This window comes from Pleurotus ostreatus (genome assembly GCF_014466165.1).
Source record: "Pleurotus ostreatus strain PC9 chromosome Unknown scaffold_1, whole genome shotgun sequence".
Taxonomy (NCBI): Eukaryota; Fungi; Basidiomycota; class Agaricomycetes; order Agaricales; family Pleurotaceae; genus Pleurotus; species Pleurotus ostreatus.
In genome coordinates, this window is record NW_023503156.1 from 3,980,866 (window position 1) to 4,004,705 (window position 23,840).

The following is a 23,840-nucleotide window of genomic DNA, read 5'->3' on the forward strand; positions in this document are numbered from 1 at the left end:
AGCCAACACCAATAAGCGAGGGATCGAAGGAAACCAGCAGCGCCACTGTTGTACCATAGCGGGATCATGATCCACCTGCGATCACTCCATGCGGGGGAACACTGGAGAATGGATCCAAGATCGTGTTTCCATGTACCCCAGCCCCCGAGATCACCTGGTGAGGGGATCATCACTATCGGTGTAATAATGACACTACAGCTGACCCACTAATTTGCAGATCATTGCATCTCCTAGACAGGTATACGCGCCACAAACGTCGGCCCTCACTCATGTCTGGAGTTGCGCGGGAGGCGCAACCTGCCGCAGAATTGGAGGTGCCAGGTGTCCTCCTTCGTGTGCATCGCCTCTAGATCCAACGCCTACAAATTCCATGACAATTCTGAGTCATACTCGGGCTGCGGCTTCATACCAACTACGCCAAGCCTCCAGAAACGCCCAGTGCCGACACGACGCGAAAGTCGGGTACCGAGCCTGCGCGCCTGGATCATTCGCGCCCTCGAACCCACGGGTGTCACCGCCTTCTGAATCCAGATTCCGCTTGAACGCGTGTACAGATGGACCGTGGACGTCACTTGGTATTTCACTCGTTTACCCATTGCCATTCTCACATTCGCCGTTCCACCAATACGCATTCCTCTAGATCCCAATGGAATACGCCTCCTTGATAGTACAGGTATCACCGGACGGCGAAATTTCTTCCATCTTACGCTCCATATGGACCATCTCCGGAAAACCTTTGCACATCCATTCTCACAAATCATTCCATAGCCCAAATTATACCTGAATCCCTTTATTTAAATCCATATGTCCTTCGTAGACTTTAATAGCTCCACTCTTCGCTCCCGAGGTTTCAACTTGTAGACTAGAAGCCTGCGTGTGCGTAAGTATGTCTAAAGGATCTACGGTACGGGGCAGGCCGTAGGGCCAGCTTCGAAGCTCGGAATCACTTTCGCGTATCCTTGTATAAATTTTCCGGAAGTCGAGAAGGCTCTCGCTCGCAAGGTTATCAATAGATGCCTGCAATTGAACTGATAATTGTGTGTAGATACAGACGATGGGAAACTGCTAGTAAGCATGCACAGTGGTAAAAGTGAATGCGTGCGATGTGGCTATAATGTACTTTGGAGAGTAAACGATTGATGAGTGGAGATAGATTTGAGAAAGACGATGCCTAAAAACCGATGTAACAATGATGATGGGTGACGGTAAGATGTGTGATGAGGAATGAGGGAGAAGCATAATAAAATTATTGTATGTAGTTGAGAGCAGTGGGAAATGAGACGAGGGAAGGAGAGACTATGCAAATACACTTGGAAGAGCAAAAAGAAATAAACAAGGTATCAAAACCTGGAACTAGGACGCTATTTGTGTACACGGCGGGGTGGATGAGAGGGATTCAAAACGGAGGAGAGCCTCTCATCGTTTTGATGCGATGTGGTGTTGAGGAGTTGGAGGTAGCCGGGGTAGTGGAGGGCATGCAGGGCGACGTCAAAGGACATGAAGACATTACTTGTGTCGTGAAATCTTTTCGACGCCAGCACCGAGAGCAAGTTTCCTCTTTTCCGCGTCCTCCACATTCTCGCTATCTTCTTCGCTATCTTCATCATCTTCATTCGGACGGGTACCCTCGTCTTCCTCTTCTTCGCTTTCGTCCGTCTCATCCTCCTTCACATCGACGCTGATTACAGTTTGTGTTGTGTCCTCAGCCTGGGCTTTCTCGAGGAGGGGGATGCTGTCCCTACTACGACTGCGTCCATGGCTATGACGGCGAGCAAGCGATGGAGAGTGTGCGGACACATTGACGACACGTGTGTCGTGCTCATCTTGGTCGTCAGATGGCTTGGGCGTATCGACATCGTTGCGGATTGTAGGTGTAGATAAGGCACTGGAGAGGGTGGGCGATGCTACAGAGGAGAGGGTGATGGTGGCAGCCGTGTCTGGCCTATCCTTGACTTGTTCAATTTCGTCCGATCGTACAAACTCCTTCTCCTTCTCGTCTACCTCCGCCTCCGCCTCCTCCGCCTTTGCATCACCAGCCTCGGTGATTGCCTCCAACTTTGCCTGCGCTTCCTTAGCTAGGCGTTCTTTCTCTTCGCGTTCCTTCTTCTCCTTCTGTTCTCTTCGTTTCCTAACCCATCCCATCCCACTTCCGTCATCCAGCTCCTCGTCATCAGTTTTACCACCGCCTCCCAAAGCAGTACCCTCACTCTGCAACCGTCCCCAAACACCATGTCCGACTCCCGAACCATTGCGTACACTCCCCATTCCACCATAACCCCATTCAACAAATTCAGGGTCAGCTTCATCTCTCGCGTTAGCGAATGGATTGCCATTGGGGTTAGATGAGTTGCGGCGATGTCCGTAGACGCGACCATTCAGCATACGAGTGCCCTTGCCCTTCCGTGCCGGCGATGTCGGGGCGGAGATGGCACCTGACGCTGTAGATGGGCGACGTCCTGGCAGTGAGCTAGCTGGTCGAACATAGTTATTTATTCGACTAGAGTCTACGCGAGTGAGGGGAAGGGAAGCAGTGGAACCAAAAGGTGTCTGGTTACTATTAGTCTGGACGGACTGCACACTTCCCCTGCTTTGGGTACGTGTGAGAGGGCTTAGAGGGGACCCCGTGTTATGGAAATGGTTGTGACTGTGCTGCTTGTTGACGGAAGATGAAGAGCTTGTCCATTTAGCGAGTTTCATGAAACCTTTACTTTTGCCGTCATCGCTGTAATCATCGTCATCATGGCGATGTCTGGAACTGACGCGAAAAAGTCCTAGCGAAGGTGAAGAAAGGTTGATCCGAGGGAATGGTGCGTGCTTGGGATGAGGATGAAGCGTCGAAGTTGACGAGGAAGCAGATGGCAAGTTTGCCGAGTGGGACGAGGAGGACAGTGTGGGTGTCGCGCCTGATGATGAATGTGGGCGGCGCAGGAAGGGGCGGAATAATGATTTCGGTTTGGCCCATGAAGTGTGGGAAGAGGAGTTATCCTCAAACTGCTTGAGTTTTGCTGCAAGGAGAGGGTTTGGTATGGGTGGGAGAGCTATCTTGGTCTGGTATGATGGTGAATCTTGTGTGAAAGACGATACCGAATCTGACGCCGATGCTGTCGGTGTTGTTGCAGACGAATCAGCGCCCTTGGACGCCCTCGAAGATGACCTGGAAGTAGAATCCGACTCGGTGTCAATTTCGCTGGAAAGGGAGTCGATGGCGAGAGAGGATATGCTGGGGATAGCGTCGCGCTCGGCGAGCATGGGGGGGCAGGATATGGTCACCCCGTCTGACATGGGGAACTCGTCGCCATCGTCGACGAAGCTCCTGCGAGGGTCAGGGAGAGGAGCAAAGCGAATCTTTCGCTGTGGAGTTGGAGGGGTACTGGCGTTGGCGTTGGCGTTGTTGTTTGGATGCCTCGACGACGACGACGCGCCGGAGGACGAGGAGGACGCCACAGAGTTTGAGGAGGACGTCGTGGGGAACGGGTACAACGACGACGGGTAGAGCAAAATGCCGTTTGTCGCTGTTGCGGCCATCGAGGAGAAGGGGAGATGGCTGTAACGGTCAAAGAAGGTAGAGGCGATGAAATTAGCCAGCGATGGAGTTTGTCTCTATGAGTCCTTTTTTCAGGTCGATACATGTCATAAATTCCTTGGCTATATTACTTGGCATCATGCACGCCGTCCCCGGGGTCCTCTTCCCACGGTTAATAATTTACTTCTCCTGTCGATACGGATCTTTGTCTTCACCCTTTGCTGCGCAGCTCACCCCTTATTACCCGATTTGGTATATCTAATCGCTGCCTGTTCCTCGACCGTCCTCTACCCTGCGTATCCTGAATCGCGCTTACATTCACTTTCGGTAATCAGCGGGTCCCACTAGGACCTATACTACAAGATTCCCGTCACGGTCCTCATCCGCCAATTCGATATTCTGTCAGCTAGGCTATGCTACCGCGCACAGCATTCACCTTGTCTCAGATTCAAGAGCTACACGATCTCTCCTTTTTGATCTAATCCGTGCAGCATACCCCACTCATCATCACCTCAACGCCGACGACTCAAATTCGTTTTAATGCAGTACCCTAACTTCGGATAGTAACGTATACTTAGCATCTCATCGTGCCGCAATGTCTCGACTGTGGCACACCTTCAAAGCAGTGATAGACAGCCTGACAATTACAGATACATGAACCCTCCTGTTCTAGAGGTAGATTTCCATTATCCCCGTCTCTACATACATTCGGAAACAAGCACCCAAATAAACTTGCACTGATCCCCCGGTTCAAGCGTGGACGTTGACCAATAAATCACAAAGCAGTTGTGTGAGTAACTAGCTGCATTGACGACGGATGAACGTTGCTGCAGGGCCGCCGACATACCATTGACTCGAGGTATGTTTCCCCACTCGCATCATACCCTCGCTTCGTATGTTCTACATCTTTCTTTCGGCTATATATTATGTACTGAGCGCCGTCATGTGTGCCCAAAGCGTGGTCGACTAAGCAATAGAAGTCCCCGGTAGGGCCAAGAATGTAGTTTACCGTTGTACAGGTACCAACTTGAACTTTCAAGCGAAATGAAGTCTCGACCGCCAACGGCTGTATCGTGTAACTCCATCAGCATCGCTACATCGCTTCATGACGCTCACCAAGCTCAAGACTCAAGAGCACCGGAGGGGGTGAGGCGATTTGTGTGACGCATTAGTATCTCAGCGCTCGTTTCTGGCTCTATGTCCAAGTAGTTGTCAGTGCTCATATATCATATATCATAGCAGAAGCACCCAGATTCGTAAGTAGTGCTCAGTCATTCGGAGCTGTTAATGCCTAGCGAAGTGCTTGCCTTCGGCGATGCATCAACTGTTGATGGACATCGGTCAACTCCTTGCCTGTAATCCATTTATTAATCAAAACTTCCTCGGCGCATTCCCACCGCGGGCAAGACGCCGAGTGTGTGGTAACATGGTCAGAAACGGCGGCCTTGCGCACACGCGTAACAGCGGCTGGCGATTCCTCTCTGCCTGTTAATTTCTTCGCACAGTTACAATGCACGTAAGCTCGGTCGAAGTGGGCCTCGGTGCTTGCTAGATGGTGCTGAGCATGCCCGATCTATTTGTATGCATGGCCTATTATCGTCGCTCTCTGGCTAGGCGATGCATCGTGTTTGCCTATTGCGTACCTCGAAATGCCCAGGTCCACTACACGCATTCTCGAGTCCCGCCCTCCGACTTAGCATTCTCATGAGCTTCGATTAGGGGTTCTTGGACCGACTATTGTGCTTATCTAAGGAACCCTTCATTTCGTCGATAAAGCAAGCCCTAACCGTACTCGTACTCATGAGAGATTTAAATTCTAGGGCTTTAACCAGTGCATCACGAAATACGCACCCCTCTGACACCCCCTCTCACCGGAACCTACATCGCACCCTAGAACGGACGAGTCATCGACGGGGCGAGTCCAATGGAGAAAGCGCCCTCGGGACCACTTTGGGGGAACAAAGCAACGAGTTGTTGATCTGACTGTGGCTCGCAGATAGCGTCTGTGAAGCGAGACGAAGGCAATCGCGAGAACGAGAAACATGCCTTCACTTCCCTGTGTACCCCTATCTCCTTAACGACCTCACTCCACCCTCACCCTCTCTTCTCATCACGCTGGAACGCCTCCAGGCGGCTTCCACTTCTGCACCACCACGGTTCCATCTCGATGGTGATACCTCTGGCACCGCCTATGCGAGCCCAGATCCCCAGTACCTTGAGTTGGAGCCCTATGATGCGTAGGTCAACCTGTTATAGAATCCGATTTACCTACGATTCGCACCATCGACCTAAGCGTAGGCTTTGCAGCGCTGTTTGTAACTCTATTGGTTCGTAATGTTCGCCGATGGACCAATAGATCAGTGGCGCTTATCATATCGCGATGATAAACAAGCTCGAGGCCATCCATGCTGCATGATTGTCTAACACACAAAGGTGATGTGCAAGATGCCGACGACGAACCTGAATGTGTAGCACTAGACATGGGTACCCGTGGTTGAAGCCGTATGCAGGGGAATGGATTTATGGATGAATCGAAGCGGATAGATGAAGGGTGGGACGCTGAGCCTGCAAAGGGTTGGTAGGTGCGGAAGTAAACGGCTAAACGGGGACAAATGGAGGCAAAAGGTTCCTTCTGTCTGTCGTTCATATCTGATGACATACGATACAGAATCCGATATGGATTGATCAAGAGATATGCTATAGGGTGTGTAGGCGAATATGTTTTAGTCTCTTTGAACTAGTGCGCATGTTGTTGTCGGGAATTAGAATTCGAGGGTGATGGCCTTGAACAGCAAGGTGAGTGTAAATGGGTGTCAAATCCAAGGAAGGTTATGTGAATTCTCCGTTCATTGTTCTAGGGCCTAGATTTACCCATTAATTCATGCCAGCTGGAGCGCCGCAGACTTTCTACAGAACACCTTCGGATATCTTCGGGCTAGGACCTGCAGCATGCACTTCTTGGCAACCTCCCGCCAGTACCCTCGTCCATTCCGACTGGCGATTACATGGCCGTTTATCTGCGAGTAGATAAGCCTATGATTGAGTACCTGAATGACGTCGCCGACTAATCGATTTCATGTAGAAGGATCGGCGCATCCCAAGTCGACTTGGGGTCTTGGATAACCGGAGAGTCTCCAAGTAGCCGCGAAGACACGGAGGCAGCCGGGATATATCCACTGTCATAACGTGGCTGGCCGTATATACATCCCGCCAGGCGATGTGCAACGCGTAAACCGCCACAGTGAGAAATTTTCCGTGTCGCATCCACGCAGGGAAGTGAAAATTTCTCGATATTGCTGGGTTTTTCCGAATACTTACCCCCTTGCTATAGCTTAAGATCTCGTTTATGCGAGTCGCGACCTGTCGCAACGCTGACGGCATGTGTGATGCGACGAAGAAGTTTAAAGGTTGAATGTTGAACGTGTGTACTGGTTGACAACGCGCGAAACATATGATTATTGGGTGGAAGAGATGTCTCAATGTCAGCATGTAGTAATTGAAGAAATTCCCATCGGACTAACCTGGAGCCCACTCGTGGAACAGGCAACATAGGGCGCATATCACTGTGAATGATTAATGAACAGCAGTAATGCGCTTTGCAGAAAGGTAATCTCGTACTTTAACACTACTTCGCCGGAAACAAAACTCACGGGGTACATATGATCAACAACATTGAATTTGATTCCGCTCCCTCCAAAGTGCGTGCCTCGTCCGTGTGTGCGACTGAGCACGCATGCGTGCATGATCAAGATCAATCATCAGCTACGATCTAACGGAAGCAAGTGCTAGACATAAATAGGTACGCACGTACATGTTAACCGGAGACGCACGTTCGCCTGCGTTCGCTAATATGACGGTTACCGCTGGAATGGTTCACAGCGTTTCTCGAACGTTAAATTCTTCCACTAGAACCTAACGTATCTCACCTTTTCCTAATAATATACTTAGCTAGCACATGTTCAGCGGTGAACGGGAGAGACCGACGCGCCCAAGTGGGAGTGTATTATCACTAGCCGAAAGATATCAACTGCTGAATTCTCGCAATGCCTCATGTGTTCGTGTGGCCTCCCGAGGATGTGGCGGTAGCACTTGAGCTGGATGATGCTGAATGGGGCTTCTCCCGCTGCTGCACCTCCGTAAGGATCTAGGGCGACCCCTGTGGCGAAAGACAGTAGACAGCGACTCATGTGTGCTATGAGCTACCGTGAGACGGTGTGTTCCCCATGTGGGAAGCTGCAGTGGCGTCCAATTGAGAGAGCCAGCTCGAACGAAGTTTGGCAGAGGACGCTGATGGGGTCGCATCATCAACGCCATGGTATACATTGACGTTGGGTCTGCCGTAAGGCCGCGCAACCGTCGAGCGAACCATTGGGGATCGGAGAGCATCATCCTTGACCAATCACTTACGGCTTGCTCAACAACGCCTCGGACACGAAGAACTTATCAACGCGTCCATAATCTTCATCAGTCAAATCCAAATCCAAATTGAACTGCACGCTCATAGGTGGATAAGACACCGAACGAGTGAGCCACACGATGGGCCAAAGTGTTCATGGGGATCCACAAGGGCACTAGAAGAGTAAAAATTTACTACATATCAAAATTAAGCAACATCCAACACAGTTCTTGGATGGAAGCAGCAATTACAGTAAGCAGCGATGACAAAAAGCCCATTCGTCTTCATCAAGTAGGCTTCTTGGATGGTTTTGATTGCCCGTAAGCCCGTAGGTGCCGTATCTTCGTCTCGACGCGCGTTTGACGGCGATCAGGAATAATCTGGTTGATGAAAGTTTTGTTTCATCAGCGCTGTGATGTTCCAACGTCCTGCAGTTTCTGGGGGCCTCGCTACCGTTTCACACATAGAAAATAGATGGGTGAGTTTCGTTGTATGATGGCGGGAGGGCCAGAACGTCTGGTAAGTGAGCATCTCTCGAAGTCCTCGGCGACATTCACGCAAATCCTCACCTCGAGGCATAAACTTGCGTCAACTTCGTTCATCCCTGATTCCTGGTAGATGGGATTGATACGTGGTGGGAATGAAGTCTCTAAATCAGTAACTCACAAGGCTATGAGAAAGCATGCGATACAGCGGTTTTGTGGCCTAGAAGCTGAAGAGTTCACAAGAAAAGTCGCAGTGACGACCGTTCTTTGTCTACAGCCCTGGGTGCACCAACTGCCTGGAGCATTTGACACGCTGCCGCACGATAGTTAGGCCGTCATTTGACCCCATTCCGAGGTGAAACTCTGATAGCAAGGATAGAGCAAAATTGCAGCACTCATCTCTCATTGACTCAGTGCCAATTATCACGTGCCTCTCGATCGCGTCGTATACGGGGTGCAACTTCCAAGTTCTCACTTCAAGACAGAAGACTGCTGCTGCTCAACAGCAACGGTCATGAAGAGTGCTCGTGATTGACACCTTCTATCCCGCGCAGTGGCCCTAAGATGATGTAGCTGAGGCACGAGTGCATCGCATAAATAACTCCAGCTTTCACACCATCCGGGCTACCGTAGCCTCCACGACTCACGAGTACCTCATCCACTTATACCTCTCCTGCGCATAGGCTTACCGACATCCCCTTATCAGCGGAAGCTATGTACCTACAAAGAAGTTACAGAAGATCACCGGCAGCTATGTTTCTGCGTACGTAGAAGTCACAGAAGTCAAGGCACACCTCACGGGTACAAGTTCATGTCTATAACATGAATCTCGAAAGGTCTGACAATTTCTATCCAATCACTGCATCAATATTTTCTTACCGCCAAGCATCGCCAACGAACTCTAAACAATAGGGTTCGTACATACCATATCCGTCGTGGATCGATACAGCAGGACAACATCTTCTAGTCTGCGAACAAGGTAATGAAACGGTGACCAAGGTCCCGACTGTGCTTAATTCGACCGTCACGCGACCTCCCAAGGCTGTCCTAGTATATGCCCACGAAGCCCAACGACAGCAAACGTCGCAACCCGCAGGTTGTCGGCGCGTCGAATGGCGAAAGTGTCGCTGAATATGCCCCATCACACCAACAACAACGGTGTCTCCAAATGGCAAATAGCTCACATTGATAAAGGTGATACGCTACTATCGTGTTGATGACACACTTCTACCCCGCAGTGACACAAATCCTTCTCTCATGGAGAGTCTTGGCGCCCCGTGCTTCTTTCCAAGAGCGACATTCGCATAGTTATGGGAATGAGTATCTGTGGTATCTCCAAATGATGATGAATCGATTGAACTCAATTCAGCAGTCAACCTTTCCTCGTACGGGCATTGGAACGTCCACATTCTCTCGCTGCGCAATCTTCATTCCGGCTCTTATCCGAGGTACATGACTTTCAGCATGAATAGCCTGTTGTCACTAGTGCCTCCAGTCCTGTGGGCGGTCATATTCCTTGTGATGGGCCTCCTCTCGCCCTTGCAGTTTGTACGACCCCATTAATATCCGATGAAACAGGCTTCTCCACCGTCCCGATTCCCGAAATCTGCTGCGAGCAACTGACTGCTCGAGCATCCGTAGCCCAGCAATGTGCTGAACAGTAAATTTATCGCATCCATCATTCGGCTTCCATATACAACTACAGGAGACCAATCAATTGCATCGCATTATGTCCTCTCTCGGCTCGTCCCTATATCATTATGTTATGCCGCGCCCTTCTCCGCAGTCTCACTTCTTCCCGAAAATGGTTCCAAAGGTCGTTCCCTTGTACCCCATGTTCACCCGTCCAGGATCAACGAATTCACTTTTGTTCGCCGTCCGTTTTTTTGTTAAAGCCGCCAGAGCGCAATCAATAGGTGAATTCATCAGCGCGCAGGGTCATTGGCAGTGAGAAAAAATTGGGAGCCAGAGAAATGGATGATGCACGATGAGCCTTTGGTACGCACATGTAGCCCCTATCTCCTGGTACGCCCAACTTATCCTCCAAGAACTTGAACAGCACCTTACTGTACTGCTCATTTACTTCGTGGTTGATATTATCAAGCGATTTCTGCACCAACGCCCAAAACGACCCGAAATTAAATCGCCCCACGCACCCCACGATCCCGATTATTGTTAATCGATCAGATCTACTTGAGCGGCCTGACAGGAGTTGAAACGTACAATTGACAAGTTGAACGCCGGCGCGAAGGATCCGTTGAACGTTAGGGTTTCGTTGTAGGTGTAGCTGACGGAGATGTAGAGCTCAGGCTTCCCTAAGGTCTCTGCGCCGAGCTGTTATCTCCGCGTCATCGTATCGGGACGGGTGCACAAACTATAGAAGCATGCCCACCTTGGAGAATTCGAGCGCGAATGCCTTGGGATCGGCAAGCTATCCGAACCACCAAGTTAGACTTTGGCCAAATCGGAGGCCCGCAGCGTTTCGGGCCACATTACCTTAACGTTAGTTAGCAAAGTGAGGGTAGGCATTGTGGTGATGGTAGATGGGAAAGGCTGCTGGCTGCCGCCGTTGCTGATTCAACCGTGAAGCCCTTGCTTACACACAATTCGGTCATACCTACCAAAGAGGGGTCGACGGAGCTGTAACGGAGTGCCGCTGAAACGGCCCAACTCGATGGTGGGAATGGCCTGCATATCTATGATGCAAGACCTTTGAATAATAACAGAAGTTACAGCTAAAAACTCAAGGACAGAAAACCCGAATGTAGCTTTGCGTCTTAAACGATGAGCCCTAACATCGTGTTGTGATACAGGTCGTCCTTGGGTTGTCCAGACGCAGTGGCTCAGCATTCGGGGAGGAATTGGTATTAAGTGGCTTCGGGAGTTTTACCAAGACAGCAAGACCTCTGCGACCCCTTCGAATTCGCATCCTCCTCCCGCACAACCCGAGTTCGGTCGCAGGAGCTGGAACACCAACTATTTAGAAGTGTTCCATCGGGTGAAGAGCGGCGGGGATGTCGGCCAACAGGCATTATATCGGCTGTCTTCAAACATTTCGGACTCGGTGGAAATACTCAAAGCTTGTAACACAGTGAATAGATCCGGAAGAAGACGAAGCAAGGGAGGGGAACAAGAGATGCACGGTGAGGCAGGGCCATGGGTTGCATTCGGATCGACGCTCGTAGTGTCATCGGAAATGAACAACTTCTCATCCAGAGTTCTTCGAGAAGGGAAAGTGTACGTCGGCTAAGCGAGTCGACACTCAAAAGAGTAGAAGAATTTGATCGTTGGTGAACCTAACATATGTATGTGAAGGAGATGGTACTTTGTTGATGTATTATTAGTCAACAGAAAACAACAGAGTAGAATTCAGCACTTGTTATACAAAGGCAATGCAACGTTCGGGTTCACTTCACTTCAAGTCTATCGCAACGTAACCAATTCTGAAACAGATTCATCAGTTCCATATCTCATCCACAGAAGGACTAACTCACCTTCAGAGCTCGTAGGGTGGATAGCGACCGTATCATCCAGATCTTGCTTCGTCGCCTTCATCTTCACAGCGACGGCAAATCCTTGCATCACTTCGTCGCTGCCGATCCCGATGATATGCACACCAACCACCCGTTCCTCCTCTCCAACGCAAACGAGCTTGTACATCGACGGTTCCTTGTGCTCTTCGGGCACCATGGAGAAGTAGAGCGAACGGAAGTTCGATTTGTCTTTGCGCCGTTTTAGCCACACCAAGCGAAGGAGAGTAGAAGTAATACGTACATATCTTAACCTGATCATCACCATACTTTTTCCGTGCTTCTGGTTCTGTCAAACCGACGGTCCCGATAGTCGGATGTCTGGTGGCGTTGTCAATATGATACAGAACGGCGGGGGAAGTGAGGAAAGAAACGCACGAGAATACGACGGTGGGGATGTCCTCATAGCTGAGTTTCTCCTGCTTGTATTTCTCCGGTCCAAATAGCCTATTCCCGAGTCTTCTACCAGCAGCGATAGCCACGGGTGTCAGCAAGGCCTTGCCTTGCACATCACCAACAGCGTATATTCCTGGGACCGACGAGTTCTGGTACTCGTCCACGATGACATCGCCCTTCTTGTCGAGCTTCACCCCAAGTTCCTCTAATCCAAGGTTTTCCGTGTTTGCATGCCGGCCAATAGCCCACAAAAGGCAGTCAACTTCGATCGCTTCGCCAGTGTCGGTATGGACAGTGAGTGGCTGGCCCTTGGTACCAGTGACTTTGGTTACGTTGGTCGTCTTGTGAATATGAATGCCAGTCTTTTCCATCCAAGGCGTGATGACATCCTGGAGTGACGGGTCGAACGTACGTAACACCTTGTCCTTGCGGATGATCAAGTGAGTTTCCGTCCCGAGTGAGTTAAATACTCCCGCAAGCTCGACAGCGATATACCCTGCTCCTACCACGGCCACGCGCCTGGGTTGCTCTTCGAGGTCAAAGAAGCCGTCGCTGTTAATGCCCAAAGATGCACCAGGGATTTTCTCGTCGCTGGGGATGGTCGGTCTGCCGCCTGTCGCGACAAGAACCTTGTCCGTGTTTAGCGTGTATTTCTGACCATCTGGGCGGGTGACCTCAACCTGAGTAGGCGAGAGGAGTTTGGCGTGGCCGTGGTGCTCCTCGACAGCTTCTTTGGCCAGATTGTTTGAATATATGCCGTTTAATTTACGGATATACGCGTCTCGTTGCGGTTTAAAGGTAGCCCAGTTGAATGTGGGTGTCTCGGGGAGATTGGTGAAGTTGTACCCTGGTGCATGATGCATGATCTTGTCACGGAGGTCGGCTGCATGCCACATTATCTGCGAATGCCATCAGCGACTTTCCCATTGAGCGGGTTGACCGCATCTACCTTCTTCGGAACACAACCTGCGAAACTACTATCAGCAATTGGCCATCGTGTATGGCGCATAGGGCGCACCAACGTTAACACAGGTTCCGCCTAGGTTTGGGGTGACCTCAATCAACGCGACTTTGGCTCCGTACGAAGCTGCTCGCCGCTGTGACAAGTCAGTGATCCAAGTGATTCCAACGCGTTCTTAGCAACTCACCGAGCCAGCAACACCTCCACTTCCACCACCGATAACGACATAGTCATACTTGTCATGGGCGGGTCTGTTCACTGGTGCCATTGTCGTAGATGTTGAGGAGAAGGCGCGAGTTATCTAACGAGTAAAAGCGTCAGCGCTATAACTCTTGTATCAGATATAGATAAGCGGGCTTAGGCGGCATACCTGGGAGAGCCTGCTAGTTGGCCGCGACAGTGACGGGGCTGAACGAGACAGGATTCCGGCGAATCGGGGAAGGGAGGAGAGGGCGGCCAGTTCTTGGAGGGAAAGAAAGAGAGTCAGAGCGAGTGGAGGCCTTTTATATCGATCGCGAATAGCTTACTGTCTACTCAGCTAATTCTGACTTGCCCAAGTCGCGCGCGGATGGTGCATTCGATCGACGATCACTAAGCTCCAGCACGTGCCCAAACCTAGTTAGTCACCGAACTCCGTAAGCTCTGCCTTGAGCCTTGAAAAGAAACGCCCAAGTCCGAATCGTGTCCTGGAAGCTTTACCAGACAGGCATGTGGTTAATTCTGTCAAGGTGCTATCGCCGACGCTGATTTCTCCCAAGTCGCATTGCTACCTGGGGTGCAATGGGGTCGGTTCAACTTACAGAACCCACTAGAGCATGCTCGGATAGCGACAGTCGTACGACACCTCCAACGAATGAAATGGCGTTCCCTAAAACACTATAGAAGGCACAATTAACTTCTCAACAAGGCTGTAGTGCAATATCCGCCGACATTATTCCTTTGCCTGAAGTAATATTGCTGGAATCATATCAACGGGCCGGCTTGTCGTCTGTGACATACACTGCATGTCGACCGTGTGGGAGAGGTTTACACCTGATCAAACTCATCGATATACTATCTTCAAAGATATAAATATGGGGCTTGTATAGCAGGCATTCACCAATAACACTCTCGACCTGGCCGCCGTGACTCGCAATAATGGTCAAATTCTCTAAAGGGATGTGGTGTCTGGCACCGGACACCGTTGCTGACTGGGCGACAGAGGCTGTCAAAGCAGAAGCCAAGGAAGATAGCATTCGCTGCGTGGCGGTATGGATCTATCTCGGGCATTGTTTTGGCCATACGTTGATATCGTGTGGTTCGTACAGTCAACCAGGCGTATAAACCACAGAGGAGATACACTAAATAACCCCACAATCACTCTGGAATGTTCTTCGCCCGCCCCTGATGTTCTACTCCTCAAAGGGTACCACTGGAAGGAGCAGGTCGGCTCCAATGCTGGCCCAGAATACGAGCTATTCCCAGACATCGACATCAATGAACTGGTAACGAATATGTTTACTCGGCCACCTCGCATTGTTAAACGGCCAGACTAGAATACAACGCGGCAGGATAATGTTCAAACCAGCAAGACCAATAACTTGCTCAAATTATCCACGAGCACGGTCTCAGCGACAATCAATATCGATCCCTCCTCTTTTGGAATTGATTTCCATGGCTCGAACCGATTACTGACGAAGCTCGGTTGGCGTTCCACTGGATACGTGAAGATCAACTCTACTCTAGGTCACGCGAACGCTGCTATGGTCGACCCAGATAGAGGTGAAAGATGGTTCACTTATCAATTCCAGTTGTCCGTAGGAGAGAAAATATATGGCCTCGGTGAGAGGTTTGGGCCGTTCATCAAGAATGGACAGGTTCGTCTTTATATTCGTGGACCTCTCGTAGACTGAACTAATGCACAATGATAGACGGTAGAAATGTGGAATGAAGACGGAGGCACATCTTCCGAACTTACTTACAAGAATATCCCTTTCTATCTCAGCTCGAGAGGCTACGAGATTTTCATCCCCCACTCTGGTTTCGTTAGTTTCGAAGTTCAAAGCGAACGTATATACTCCCAATCCCATTGCTACCCAAAATCAAACTCTGATGAACATATGCAGGTACAACGCGTGTCAATATATCCGTACGCTCGGAATCCCTTTCAGCCTACATCATCCACGGCCCTTCTCCCTCCGATATCATCTCCCGCTACACCCTCCTCACTGGTCGCCCCGCTCTCCCGCCACCTTGGACGTTCTCCCTCTTCCTCACCACCTCGTTCACTACCGACTACGACGAGAAAACTGTGAATCACTTCTTAGAAGGAATGGAGGAACGAGATATCCCGGTCGGGGTATTCCACTTTGATTGCTTCTGGATGAAGGGATTTCAGTGGTGTGACTTCGAGTTTGATGAAGAGTTCTTTCCTGACGCGGGGGTGCAGCTGAAGAGGATGAAGGACAAGGGATATAAGGTATGCTACAAATTGGCATTCTCAGAGGTAAGATGCACCGTCGAACATGGGATCTAGATTTGTGTCTGGATCAACCCGTATATTGCCCAAGAAAGCAAACTTTTCGACGAGGGTGCGCGGAACGGCTACTTCATCAAGAAGACAGACGGCAGTGTGTGGCAATGGGATTGGTGGGTGAGTAGAAGGCGCCCTCACAATCAAAATGCAACGGTGCTAACCGACGTTCACCATAGCAAGCCGGCATGGGATTTGTCGACTTCACCAACCCCGCGGCCTGTGAATGGTACCAATCCAAGCTCAAAGCTCTCATCGACCTCGGAGTCGATTGTTTCAAAACCGACTTTGGCGAGCGCATCCCAACAGGCGACGTTGTCTACCACGATACTTCAGTGAACGCAGAAAAGATGCACAACTACTATGCTCATTTGTACAACAAGGCAGTGTTCGGTGTGTTGGAGAAGCAGCTGGGGAAGAATCAAGCTATCGTGTTTGCTCGGTCGGCTACTGCTGGTGGGCAGAGGTTCCCTGTCCATTGGGGTGGAGACCCGATGAGCACGTTCGAGGCGATGGCTGAGACACTGCGCGGAGGACTGAGTTTGGGCGTATGCGGGTTCGGGTATTGGGCTCATGATATCGGTGAATAGCTTTTTCATCCGTGTTCTGACAATACGAAAAGACTAAACCTCAAAGGTGGATTCGAGGGCAAACCAGATCCAGCACTTTACAAACGTTGGTTCGCATTCGGAGCCCTCTCGAGTCATTCACGTCTGCATGGAAGTGGAAGCTACCGGGTAACGACGTTTTGTTCATCGCTCCCGCCACCACCAGTCTAACCACTGAAACATGCGTGAAGGTCCCATGGCTCATCGATACATCAGGCGAAGCCGACAAAGTTCTTTCCAAGTTCATCAACCTCAAACTCTCTTTGATGCCCTACATCTACGCCACCGCCCTTGCCACCCACCGAACCGGCATTCCAATGATGCGACCCATGTTCGTCGAGTTCCCCGACGACCCTGTGTCTTGGTATCTCGATACCCAATACATGTTGGGCAAGAACCTCCTGGTCGCACCTGTCTTCACGGAGGACGGGTCGGTGCAGTATTACGTTCCCGAAGGGAAGTGGTACGGTTTGGTAGATGGTAAGATCAGAGTCGGCCCAGGCTACGTCGAAGAGGTTCACGATTTTATGAGCATTCCGTTGCTCTTGAGACCCGGCACTGCAGTCGTGTTTGGACAACACGATATCGAGGGAAAGAGGAAACTGTCGACCTACGATTACTCCAAAGACATAAGCGTACTGGTCAATGGTCTGGTCAAGGACGGTGAAATAATGGACTTCGAGATAGTTATTCCCGACGCTGATGATCCTGGAGATGTCAAGGGGACTTTGAAAGTAGAGGGGACGAACAAGGAAGTGAAGGTTACAGGGACGATACCTGGACCATGGAATGTGAAGGTTGTTCAAGAGGATGGGTCGCTGAAGGAATTGCATTAGTAGTGGTATCAACAGTCGGACACCATAGGTGGTCTCCCATACAATACAGAATCCATATAGAAAGGCCGACAGTCCTTACAAGGGATATACACACTCTACCAACCCTCCTCACCCTCGCGCCGTCCTCTGTAATTACACTCCACCAGCAACGGCACGACTGCATGCTCCGGTTCTGAGTAATAATCCATGAACACCCACCCTCGAATGCGTGGTTCATCGAGCTGCCCGTCGACTTGAGGTTTCCCCTTCTCATGAAGAGTATCGACTTCGACGACCTGCCCGCCAAGTTGATCTAGCAACCACTTACCAACGCGGCTGTTCACGCCTTCCACACCAAGGCCCCATTTGGGCCACCCAAAGCCAAGGGCGACAGTTGGGGGGAACGCAAGAGGGAAAGAGGCCGCGGAGAGGTAAGTGACGTTGAGGACGGGCATAGGAGGATTGTTGGCGGGAGGAAGTAGAACTTGAGTGGACAATGTAACCTTCTCGGGTATCGCGAGGAATGACGGGATGTTGTACCTACAACCATCATGCGTAAGTGCACAGCCTGAATAGCCCATGTAAGGAAACAAATCACCAGTCATGCGTACGAACGAGCGTGTCCTTGCAGTTCCACGTAAACCCAGATTTGTCGCTGTCTGGCCAAGTAGTTGGATGGATCCCCAGTCCTTCTAGTCCATTCTCCCATCCATCGCCATTCCCACCGAAGCGACTCAGTAAAACTACTTTCCCTCGCACTTCGCCCAACTTCGGCACCCGATTCTCAAAGAACCACATCTCCTTGCCTCCAGGGCCATCGAATATCTCTTTGTGCACCAAGGCAGAGAACTCCGGAGCTGGCGTATGTGCGTAATCCTCTTGCTTGATAGACATGACGATGGTTTCCTTGGGAGAGGTGGCGAAGAAACTGTGTATTGTTGTGAGTATGTCCTGGAAGGGTGTCTTCTGTGGGTAGATGCCGTGGTAGGAAATCAAACGTCCGTCTACTATTGCCAGCCGGACATCTATCACTCTAATACCGGATTCGAGCTGGACCTTCAGTGGTGTGGAAAGGGACTGGCATTGTGAGACAGGCCATCCGTAGAATGCCATCCTTGCGATAGTGTTCAGTCTCGCAAACTCTTGGGAACACCATTGGGACTCACGAATCATGCGTGCCTATTGCGGGTAGTCAGTAGGAGGCCGCATATATACCCAGTGGCCGCTAAGCGCACCTGGCAACGTCAAGGAAGACAACCGAGCTTCGTCCGGCATCTCAGCAAGGAACTTGGCTAAGTCACGGCGCGGGAATATGAGTATACGCTTCAGCTTGCTCGAGACCTAGCATACTCCTGTTAGCCATCACTCGGCGCAAATTGTGCGTACACACCTTCGAGCAGTACACGCGCCACGGGCAATTCTCTGTGACTCTCAGAGGTTGCCACGACGCGCTGAGCGCCATGCTCATATGCAAGACAAACGTCTCTGGGTCAATGCCCCAATTCATGGTCGATAAATCGCCTGTTTCATCGTAAGGCGCAAGCAGAAGCTTGGAACGGCCGAAGAGCGCTGAGTCCGTTTCTCGACGCGCTTGGGCAGGCAGCACCAACGGCTTCTCGCTCCGCTGCTTGTCATGTATGCAGGCAATGCTCTCGCTGGTCAGGTTGTGGATTTGGAAGTGCATGGTGGTGGCACGCAGCAACCGAAGTAAGGTAACTGACGATCATGGTGATGGAGTCTTAAGTAGTATAGGCGTGAGAACCGCTCATTTAGGTGCTATACGGTGGACGTGAAAGTGCAGGCAGGTAATGCAGGTAAATGTTGTGAAGTATCAGGAACAGGATGTAAGAATGATGGCAGTCCGTATTACTGCTGGATTGAGGTAAAATGATAATGCATGTACGTGAAAACATGAGATCGTTAGTGCGGAAGTGAGATTACGCCGATTTCTCCTTCTTCCATTGGACGAATTCGTCGAGCATTGACGGCCATGCCTAGAGAACATGACTTAAATGGGTGGAAAGGAACAGGAACAGGTCATATGGACTTACCCCATCGGCTTCGTACCCAGAGAGGTCCGGTTTGACGGTATGGCAGAAGTCAAGGATCTGACAAAACATAGTGAGGACGTAGGACAAGTAGCATCAACTGGAGGAACCTACCATGCTCCAGACATCCTTGTTTATGCCCTTATAATTTGGTTTCTCCTTGGAGGATATCAATACGCGTCGATACCACGAAAAGATGTCCACAAACGTTAACAAATTCGACAATGTCAGTCACTATAGGATATTGAGGTGCTAGGAGAACCGTCCAAAATGCAGTCGCAGTCTACGGAAAGGCTCAAAACGTCAGAGTCGACATAATAAGATACATAGTAAGATAACGCACATCCTTTTCGATGCTACGACTTGCCGGACTTCACATGGAATTTTGAGGACAGGCGTAATATACGCAGAAGTCAGGCTCACCTAGATTTGGCAAGTGTGAAGCAGTAGGAATAGAGACTCTTGAAAGCAGCCTTAGAGTCTGCGGCATGATTCCAGTATGCAGTCCGGTCATAAGGTTCATCTGTGAGGTTCCTTTTAGAAGGGCTAGCAGTGGCTGATTTCTTCAATGGAGGTAGATTTTGTATCAAGAGCTTGTCAAGGTCCGAAGCCGCGACAGCAAGTTGGGATATTGAAGCAATTCTATAATATGACGATATGGTTTCGAGCACAGGGACGCCAACCAGGGAACGTACTGTAGCTTCGAGGTGCCCTTCGTCCACTCCTCCTTTGTTATCTTTGCCATTTCTCCCGCATCCATGAGCCATGCAATGATCAATGGCAGAGGCCCCTCCAAGGATGCGTCGGCGTCTTCACATAGGCGCGAAAAGCCCTCTGGTCCGATAACTTCGGGACTGTCTTCATCCGCGTACTTTCCGAAGGTTGCAAGCGCTAGGGCTGGACTGTACTCGTTTGCTGCAATGGAACCAGACAAAGTCGACTAGAACGACGAGTAATTATAGTTGCTGGGAAATGTGACGACATCCACACGCACCTTAGGCGTCGCCGTGCCATTTACGGATGGCAGGTCTTCACTGTGAACAGTCCGAATATGTTGAGAATTGCAACACAACAACCAGGAGAGAAAGGTCATGAAAGAAACATTCCACAGCTGGCGATATTTATATATGGAAGGCCGGGAAAGGGTGCAGTTAAGCTGTGTGATAGATGAACGAGACTCACGGTTTCAAGCGCTGGGTCAGCGGGGGAGCGACTTGATCTTTCTATTTCGGAAATACAATCACCACGTGGCCACGTGAGTATAATGAACGAGCACTGCAATTATCAGTCAGTTATAAGCCGCACCGAAGAGGAACACGGCTTGGGGCGGTGTGTAAATGCGAGCAGCGAGGCGATAAGTCGCGAGAATACAAAACGGTGCCTAAAACGCGTGTAATAGATGGATCTAGACGTTACATACCTTACGTTTGCCTCTGCGGTCTTCCCCTTGACTTTTGGAGCTGCTTTCGTCTTGGTTGTTGCGGCCTTAGATGTTGCGGCCTTGGCTCGAGGTTTCTTCACCGGAGGCTCTGGCTGTATACCGAGGAAGACTTCACCCCCCAATTGTGAATGAGATATAACAATAACTCACGTCTAGATCTTGCGAATTTGCCCTGGCCAAATATGGTCAAGGAAGTTAGGAAAAGGAGGATATCAGTTGTACTGACTCGGCTGCATTGGAGATCTGGGTGGCGCCTGCGACCGTAGGTCAGTAGAACATAGGAGTAAGTAACTCGCTGCAGACGCACTAGTGGTACCCGCTTTCCGAGTGCTACTTCGTGTCGAGCGTGTAGATGTCGAGGCGACGGTCGGTTCAGCTCTCTTGCGCTAATGGATGCAACGCGAAGCCTGCATGAGGACGACAGTGACACGGAGCCGATGGAAACGCACCTTTGGAGGCATTTGGTATTTTTGTAGGCAGTGGCCGCGATGGGAGATGCGGTGAGCTCGATATTCGCAGACGACCGCGATTTAAGTGAGAGGAACGAAAGAAAGAGGTTTCAAGCCACCAGCCACAAGGAAAAGGTCGACCAATAATTCAGTGGCCTGTGACAAGCGCGCTGCGTGATGCATGTAACGTGATGTGACACGTGCGGCGGCTCCTGTGCGGTACTCCGAGTGCCAGTGTAAATGCTATTCCGAGTTGCTGCGATACGCACGGCGGCGGCGAAGCTTTCAACCATTTATTCTCTGCAAGACTTGATTGATATCACTATCACCATCACCCTTGATAAAGCACAGCTGAGAAAAGCAATGGTGATTGCTGTCGAGAATACTGTAGGGGTTGTTGGGATACATACAAGAGATTGAAAATACTGAAGTCTTGACTCTGAAATTTGAAGCCTAAGTAGTAGAATTCCAGCCCCTGACCCCTATGCTGACTCGTTTCGAGGCCATTTTCAGGAGATCGTACCTTGCACCTGAACTGCGATGGAGGTGTTCAATCCGAATCCTGTGATCTTTGCGCCCGCGAAAGCGACTGGCCGTCGCTCCAAGCCGAGCAAACCGGAGTCTTTCTGGGACGATGAGGAGGCGGACGTAGAAGTTGATGAAAACACAGTCGAGCCCATCGACCAGGATGAAATATTCGGTGATTATCCATTTCATGTCGCTGCATAGCGTTGCTAAGCACCGTAATGAAGATCTGATACGCCATATATCTGACCCCGAGCATCCAAATTCACTTGAGGAGCTGCGAGTAGTCTCTGCGCCGCAAATCAGCGTTTCAGAGAACCGCGTGATAGTCGAGTTTACACCGACTGTTCCTCACTGCGGGATGTCCACTCTCATCGGTGAGCTGATATCATGGTCGTTCCTGTGCCTACAGTAATTACCTCGATCAGGTCTCTCGATCCGCGTCCGGCTCATGCAAAGCCTACCACCTCGATTCAAGGTAGATATCTTCGTGAAACCCGGTTCGCATCAGAGCGAGCACGCTGGTGAGTTAATCTATGAAGCACCGCCCGCATGAATCGCCGCTGATCGAACATAGTTAATAAGCAACTGAATGATAAGGAGCGTGTAGCAGCGGCGTTGGAGAATCCTGCGTTAGTGGATACTGTCGAAAAGTGCTTGGAGAAGGCCGAGTCATGGGGGGCCTAATAGTGAAGGGTATAGCCTGGTATAGCATAGGTTTGTATTCGTATTTATGGATTACTTAGAGTATTGCATGTGGTATAACTACATTGGGGGAATATTTAATGAAGGTATGAGGCTACAACAGTAGATTGCGGTTAGATGATACAGTGGTGATGCTTGGGGGAGACCGAATGTGATGTGAGTCTAGTGTGAAGTGATCCAGCGACGAGGAGAGAAGACCAGAGAAAGAGGAGAGAAGAGCGAAACGAGGGACTAGTCAAGAAGGAAATCCCAATCGATGGCTGTCTCCGGAGCTTTTCGCCCACAGCCGAACAGTCGCTTCAGGTTCTCCTTGCGCGAGTTTTCCGGTGCCCGCGTCTGCGTGTCCCACATGCGGAAGGCTATTGTGCCATGCGTATACACGACCACCTCGTCTTCCTCCATAACGTCATCATAAACGCCCTCGTTGAGACGGACATTCTGCAATATCCGATTTACGAAACCGGCGGAATATTTTGCGCGACCGGAGTGATGTATCTGCCCTCGAAAGTCGGAGGGTAGCCACACCGTGACATCCGAACTCTCCGACTGCACCTCGAGATAGAACTTTGATCGATGTGAGGGGCGGCACTAAGATGGAGCGTGAATACGTGATGGCGGAGGACAATGGTGGTGCAAGACGTACAACTTTAACTTTGAGCGACCCCGCGTCATTGCAGACCATCATGCTCATGCGATGATCTACTGGTTGATTTCGCGCGCGATAGTGCGGGAGGACGAGCTCGACATCTACCGGGCTTTGCGCGGTGTCGAGGTGGAAATCCCAATCCTGATCGGGGTTGTATTTCACTTTATACGTGCCAGAGGCTGGGAGCTCTCGTAGCTGGGAGAAAATATGAGTACATCGGACAATAAATCCCGAGGCGTATTGGATGCTCACCAGACTGTCTTTTTCGAGGAGTGATGTCTACCAGGGCCAAGAATGAGAACTGAATCGCCCTCCACGCGAGAAGCAAGACTTACAGAACTGGAGCAGCCAGCGGAAGACATGATCATTGGGTGAAGGAGGGTGACTGGAAGGAGTAGATTTATAGGACGGAATCAGAGTACCAGGATACCTAGAAACGGTTTGCACGCCTGCAGCAGCATTATAAGGGGTCCCATCGTCAGGGGAATATGATTCTGACCTTGTCCCGTTCGGGGAAGCATAGCCTCACGTGTGCTCCTGATATGGAAGCCGTTGTTTTTTCCTGCAGCTTCCCAGCAGGCCGTCCAGAAGACAAACAATAAGAGCTGCTCGATAATCGCCAAATGCGTGAAGAGAATTCCCCATGTTCTTCTTGCATTTCCCGAATGGACCGTATAGAACAATGCCCTTCAGAGAACAAATGTTAGCGCGCGGACATGTACTGCTGGAAGCATAATGCCCACTTCAGAAGCGCCATCATTGTCGGCTCCTACTCGCATTGGCCCCACGCAGGTACAATG

General features: G+C 50.5%; 8 protein-coding genes across 8 annotated transcripts; 2 read left to right on the forward strand and 6 right to left on the reverse strand.

Moving 5' to 3' along the window:
* Window positions 1-1,506: 1,506 nt before the first annotated feature.
* On the reverse strand, window positions 1,507-3,525 carry PC9H_001454 (uncharacterized protein; the record flags this gene model as incomplete). Its single annotated transcript, XM_036771104.1, has 1 exon — window positions 1,507-3,525. One exon carries the CDS (start codon window positions 3,523-3,525, stop codon window positions 1,507-1,509), a length of 2,019 nt encoding a protein of 672 aa, XP_036636949.1.
* A 6,667-nt stretch (window positions 3,526-10,192) lies between these two features.
* PC9H_001455 (uncharacterized protein) lies at window positions 10,193-10,933 on the reverse strand (the record flags this gene model as incomplete). Its single annotated transcript, XM_036771105.1, has 5 exons — window positions 10,193-10,268; window positions 10,411-10,514; window positions 10,628-10,738; window positions 10,797-10,835; window positions 10,901-10,933. 5 exons carry the CDS (start codon window positions 10,931-10,933, stop codon window positions 10,193-10,195), a joined length of 363 nt encoding a protein of 120 aa, XP_036636950.1.
* Window positions 10,934-11,827: 894 nt separating this feature from the next.
* GLR1 (Glutathione reductase) lies at window positions 11,828-13,559 on the reverse strand (the record flags this gene model as incomplete). The annotated part of the gene is made up of 7 exons (XM_036771106.1): window positions 11,828-11,847; window positions 11,899-12,126; window positions 12,179-12,255; window positions 12,313-13,229; window positions 13,280-13,296; window positions 13,349-13,427; window positions 13,479-13,559. 7 exons carry the CDS (start codon window positions 13,557-13,559, stop codon window positions 11,828-11,830), a joined length of 1,419 nt encoding a protein of 472 aa, XP_036636951.1.
* An 869-nt stretch (window positions 13,560-14,428) lies between these two features.
* On the forward strand, window positions 14,429-17,247 carry PC9H_001457 (uncharacterized protein; the record flags this gene model as incomplete). Its single annotated transcript, XM_036771107.1, has 9 exons — window positions 14,429-14,539; window positions 14,599-14,786; window positions 14,892-15,147; window positions 15,202-15,340; window positions 15,397-15,749; window positions 15,807-15,923; window positions 15,983-16,385; window positions 16,440-16,540; window positions 16,603-17,247. The coding sequence occupies 9 exons, from the start codon at window positions 14,429-14,431 to the stop codon at window positions 17,245-17,247; spliced, it is 2,313 nt and encodes a 770-aa protein (XP_036636952.1).
* A 95-nt stretch (window positions 17,248-17,342) lies between these two features.
* Window positions 17,343-18,910, reverse strand: PC9H_001458 (uncharacterized protein; the record flags this gene model as incomplete). Its single annotated transcript, XM_036771108.1, has 5 exons — window positions 17,343-17,766; window positions 17,825-18,340; window positions 18,393-18,405; window positions 18,462-18,567; window positions 18,617-18,910. 5 exons carry the CDS (start codon window positions 18,908-18,910, stop codon window positions 17,343-17,345), a joined length of 1,353 nt encoding a protein of 450 aa, XP_036636953.1.
* Window positions 18,911-19,163: 253 nt separating this feature from the next.
* PC9H_001459 (uncharacterized protein) lies at window positions 19,164-21,176 on the reverse strand (the record flags this gene model as incomplete). The annotated part of the gene is made up of 13 exons (XM_036771109.1): window positions 19,164-19,220; window positions 19,278-19,334; window positions 19,389-19,433; window positions 19,483-19,557; window positions 19,618-19,645; window positions 19,698-19,916; window positions 19,970-20,214; window positions 20,269-20,308; window positions 20,695-20,807; window positions 20,866-20,887; window positions 20,942-20,969; window positions 21,023-21,101; window positions 21,165-21,176. 13 exons carry the CDS (start codon window positions 21,174-21,176, stop codon window positions 19,164-19,166), a joined length of 1,020 nt encoding a protein of 339 aa, XP_036636954.1.
* A 528-nt stretch (window positions 21,177-21,704) lies between these two features.
* On the forward strand, window positions 21,705-22,376 carry PC9H_001460 (uncharacterized protein; the record flags this gene model as incomplete). The annotated part of the gene is made up of 4 exons (XM_036771110.1): window positions 21,705-21,864; window positions 21,917-22,066; window positions 22,118-22,213; window positions 22,267-22,376. 4 exons carry the CDS (start codon window positions 21,705-21,707, stop codon window positions 22,374-22,376), a joined length of 516 nt encoding a protein of 171 aa, XP_036636955.1.
* Window positions 22,377-22,625: 249 nt separating this feature from the next.
* Window positions 22,626-23,408, reverse strand: PC9H_001461 (uncharacterized protein; the record flags this gene model as incomplete). Its single annotated transcript, XM_036771111.1, has 4 exons — window positions 22,626-22,982; window positions 23,038-23,235; window positions 23,293-23,319; window positions 23,376-23,408. The coding sequence occupies 4 exons, from the start codon at window positions 23,406-23,408 to the stop codon at window positions 22,626-22,628; spliced, it is 615 nt and encodes a 204-aa protein (XP_036636956.1).
* Window positions 23,409-23,840: the final 432 nt, after the last annotated feature.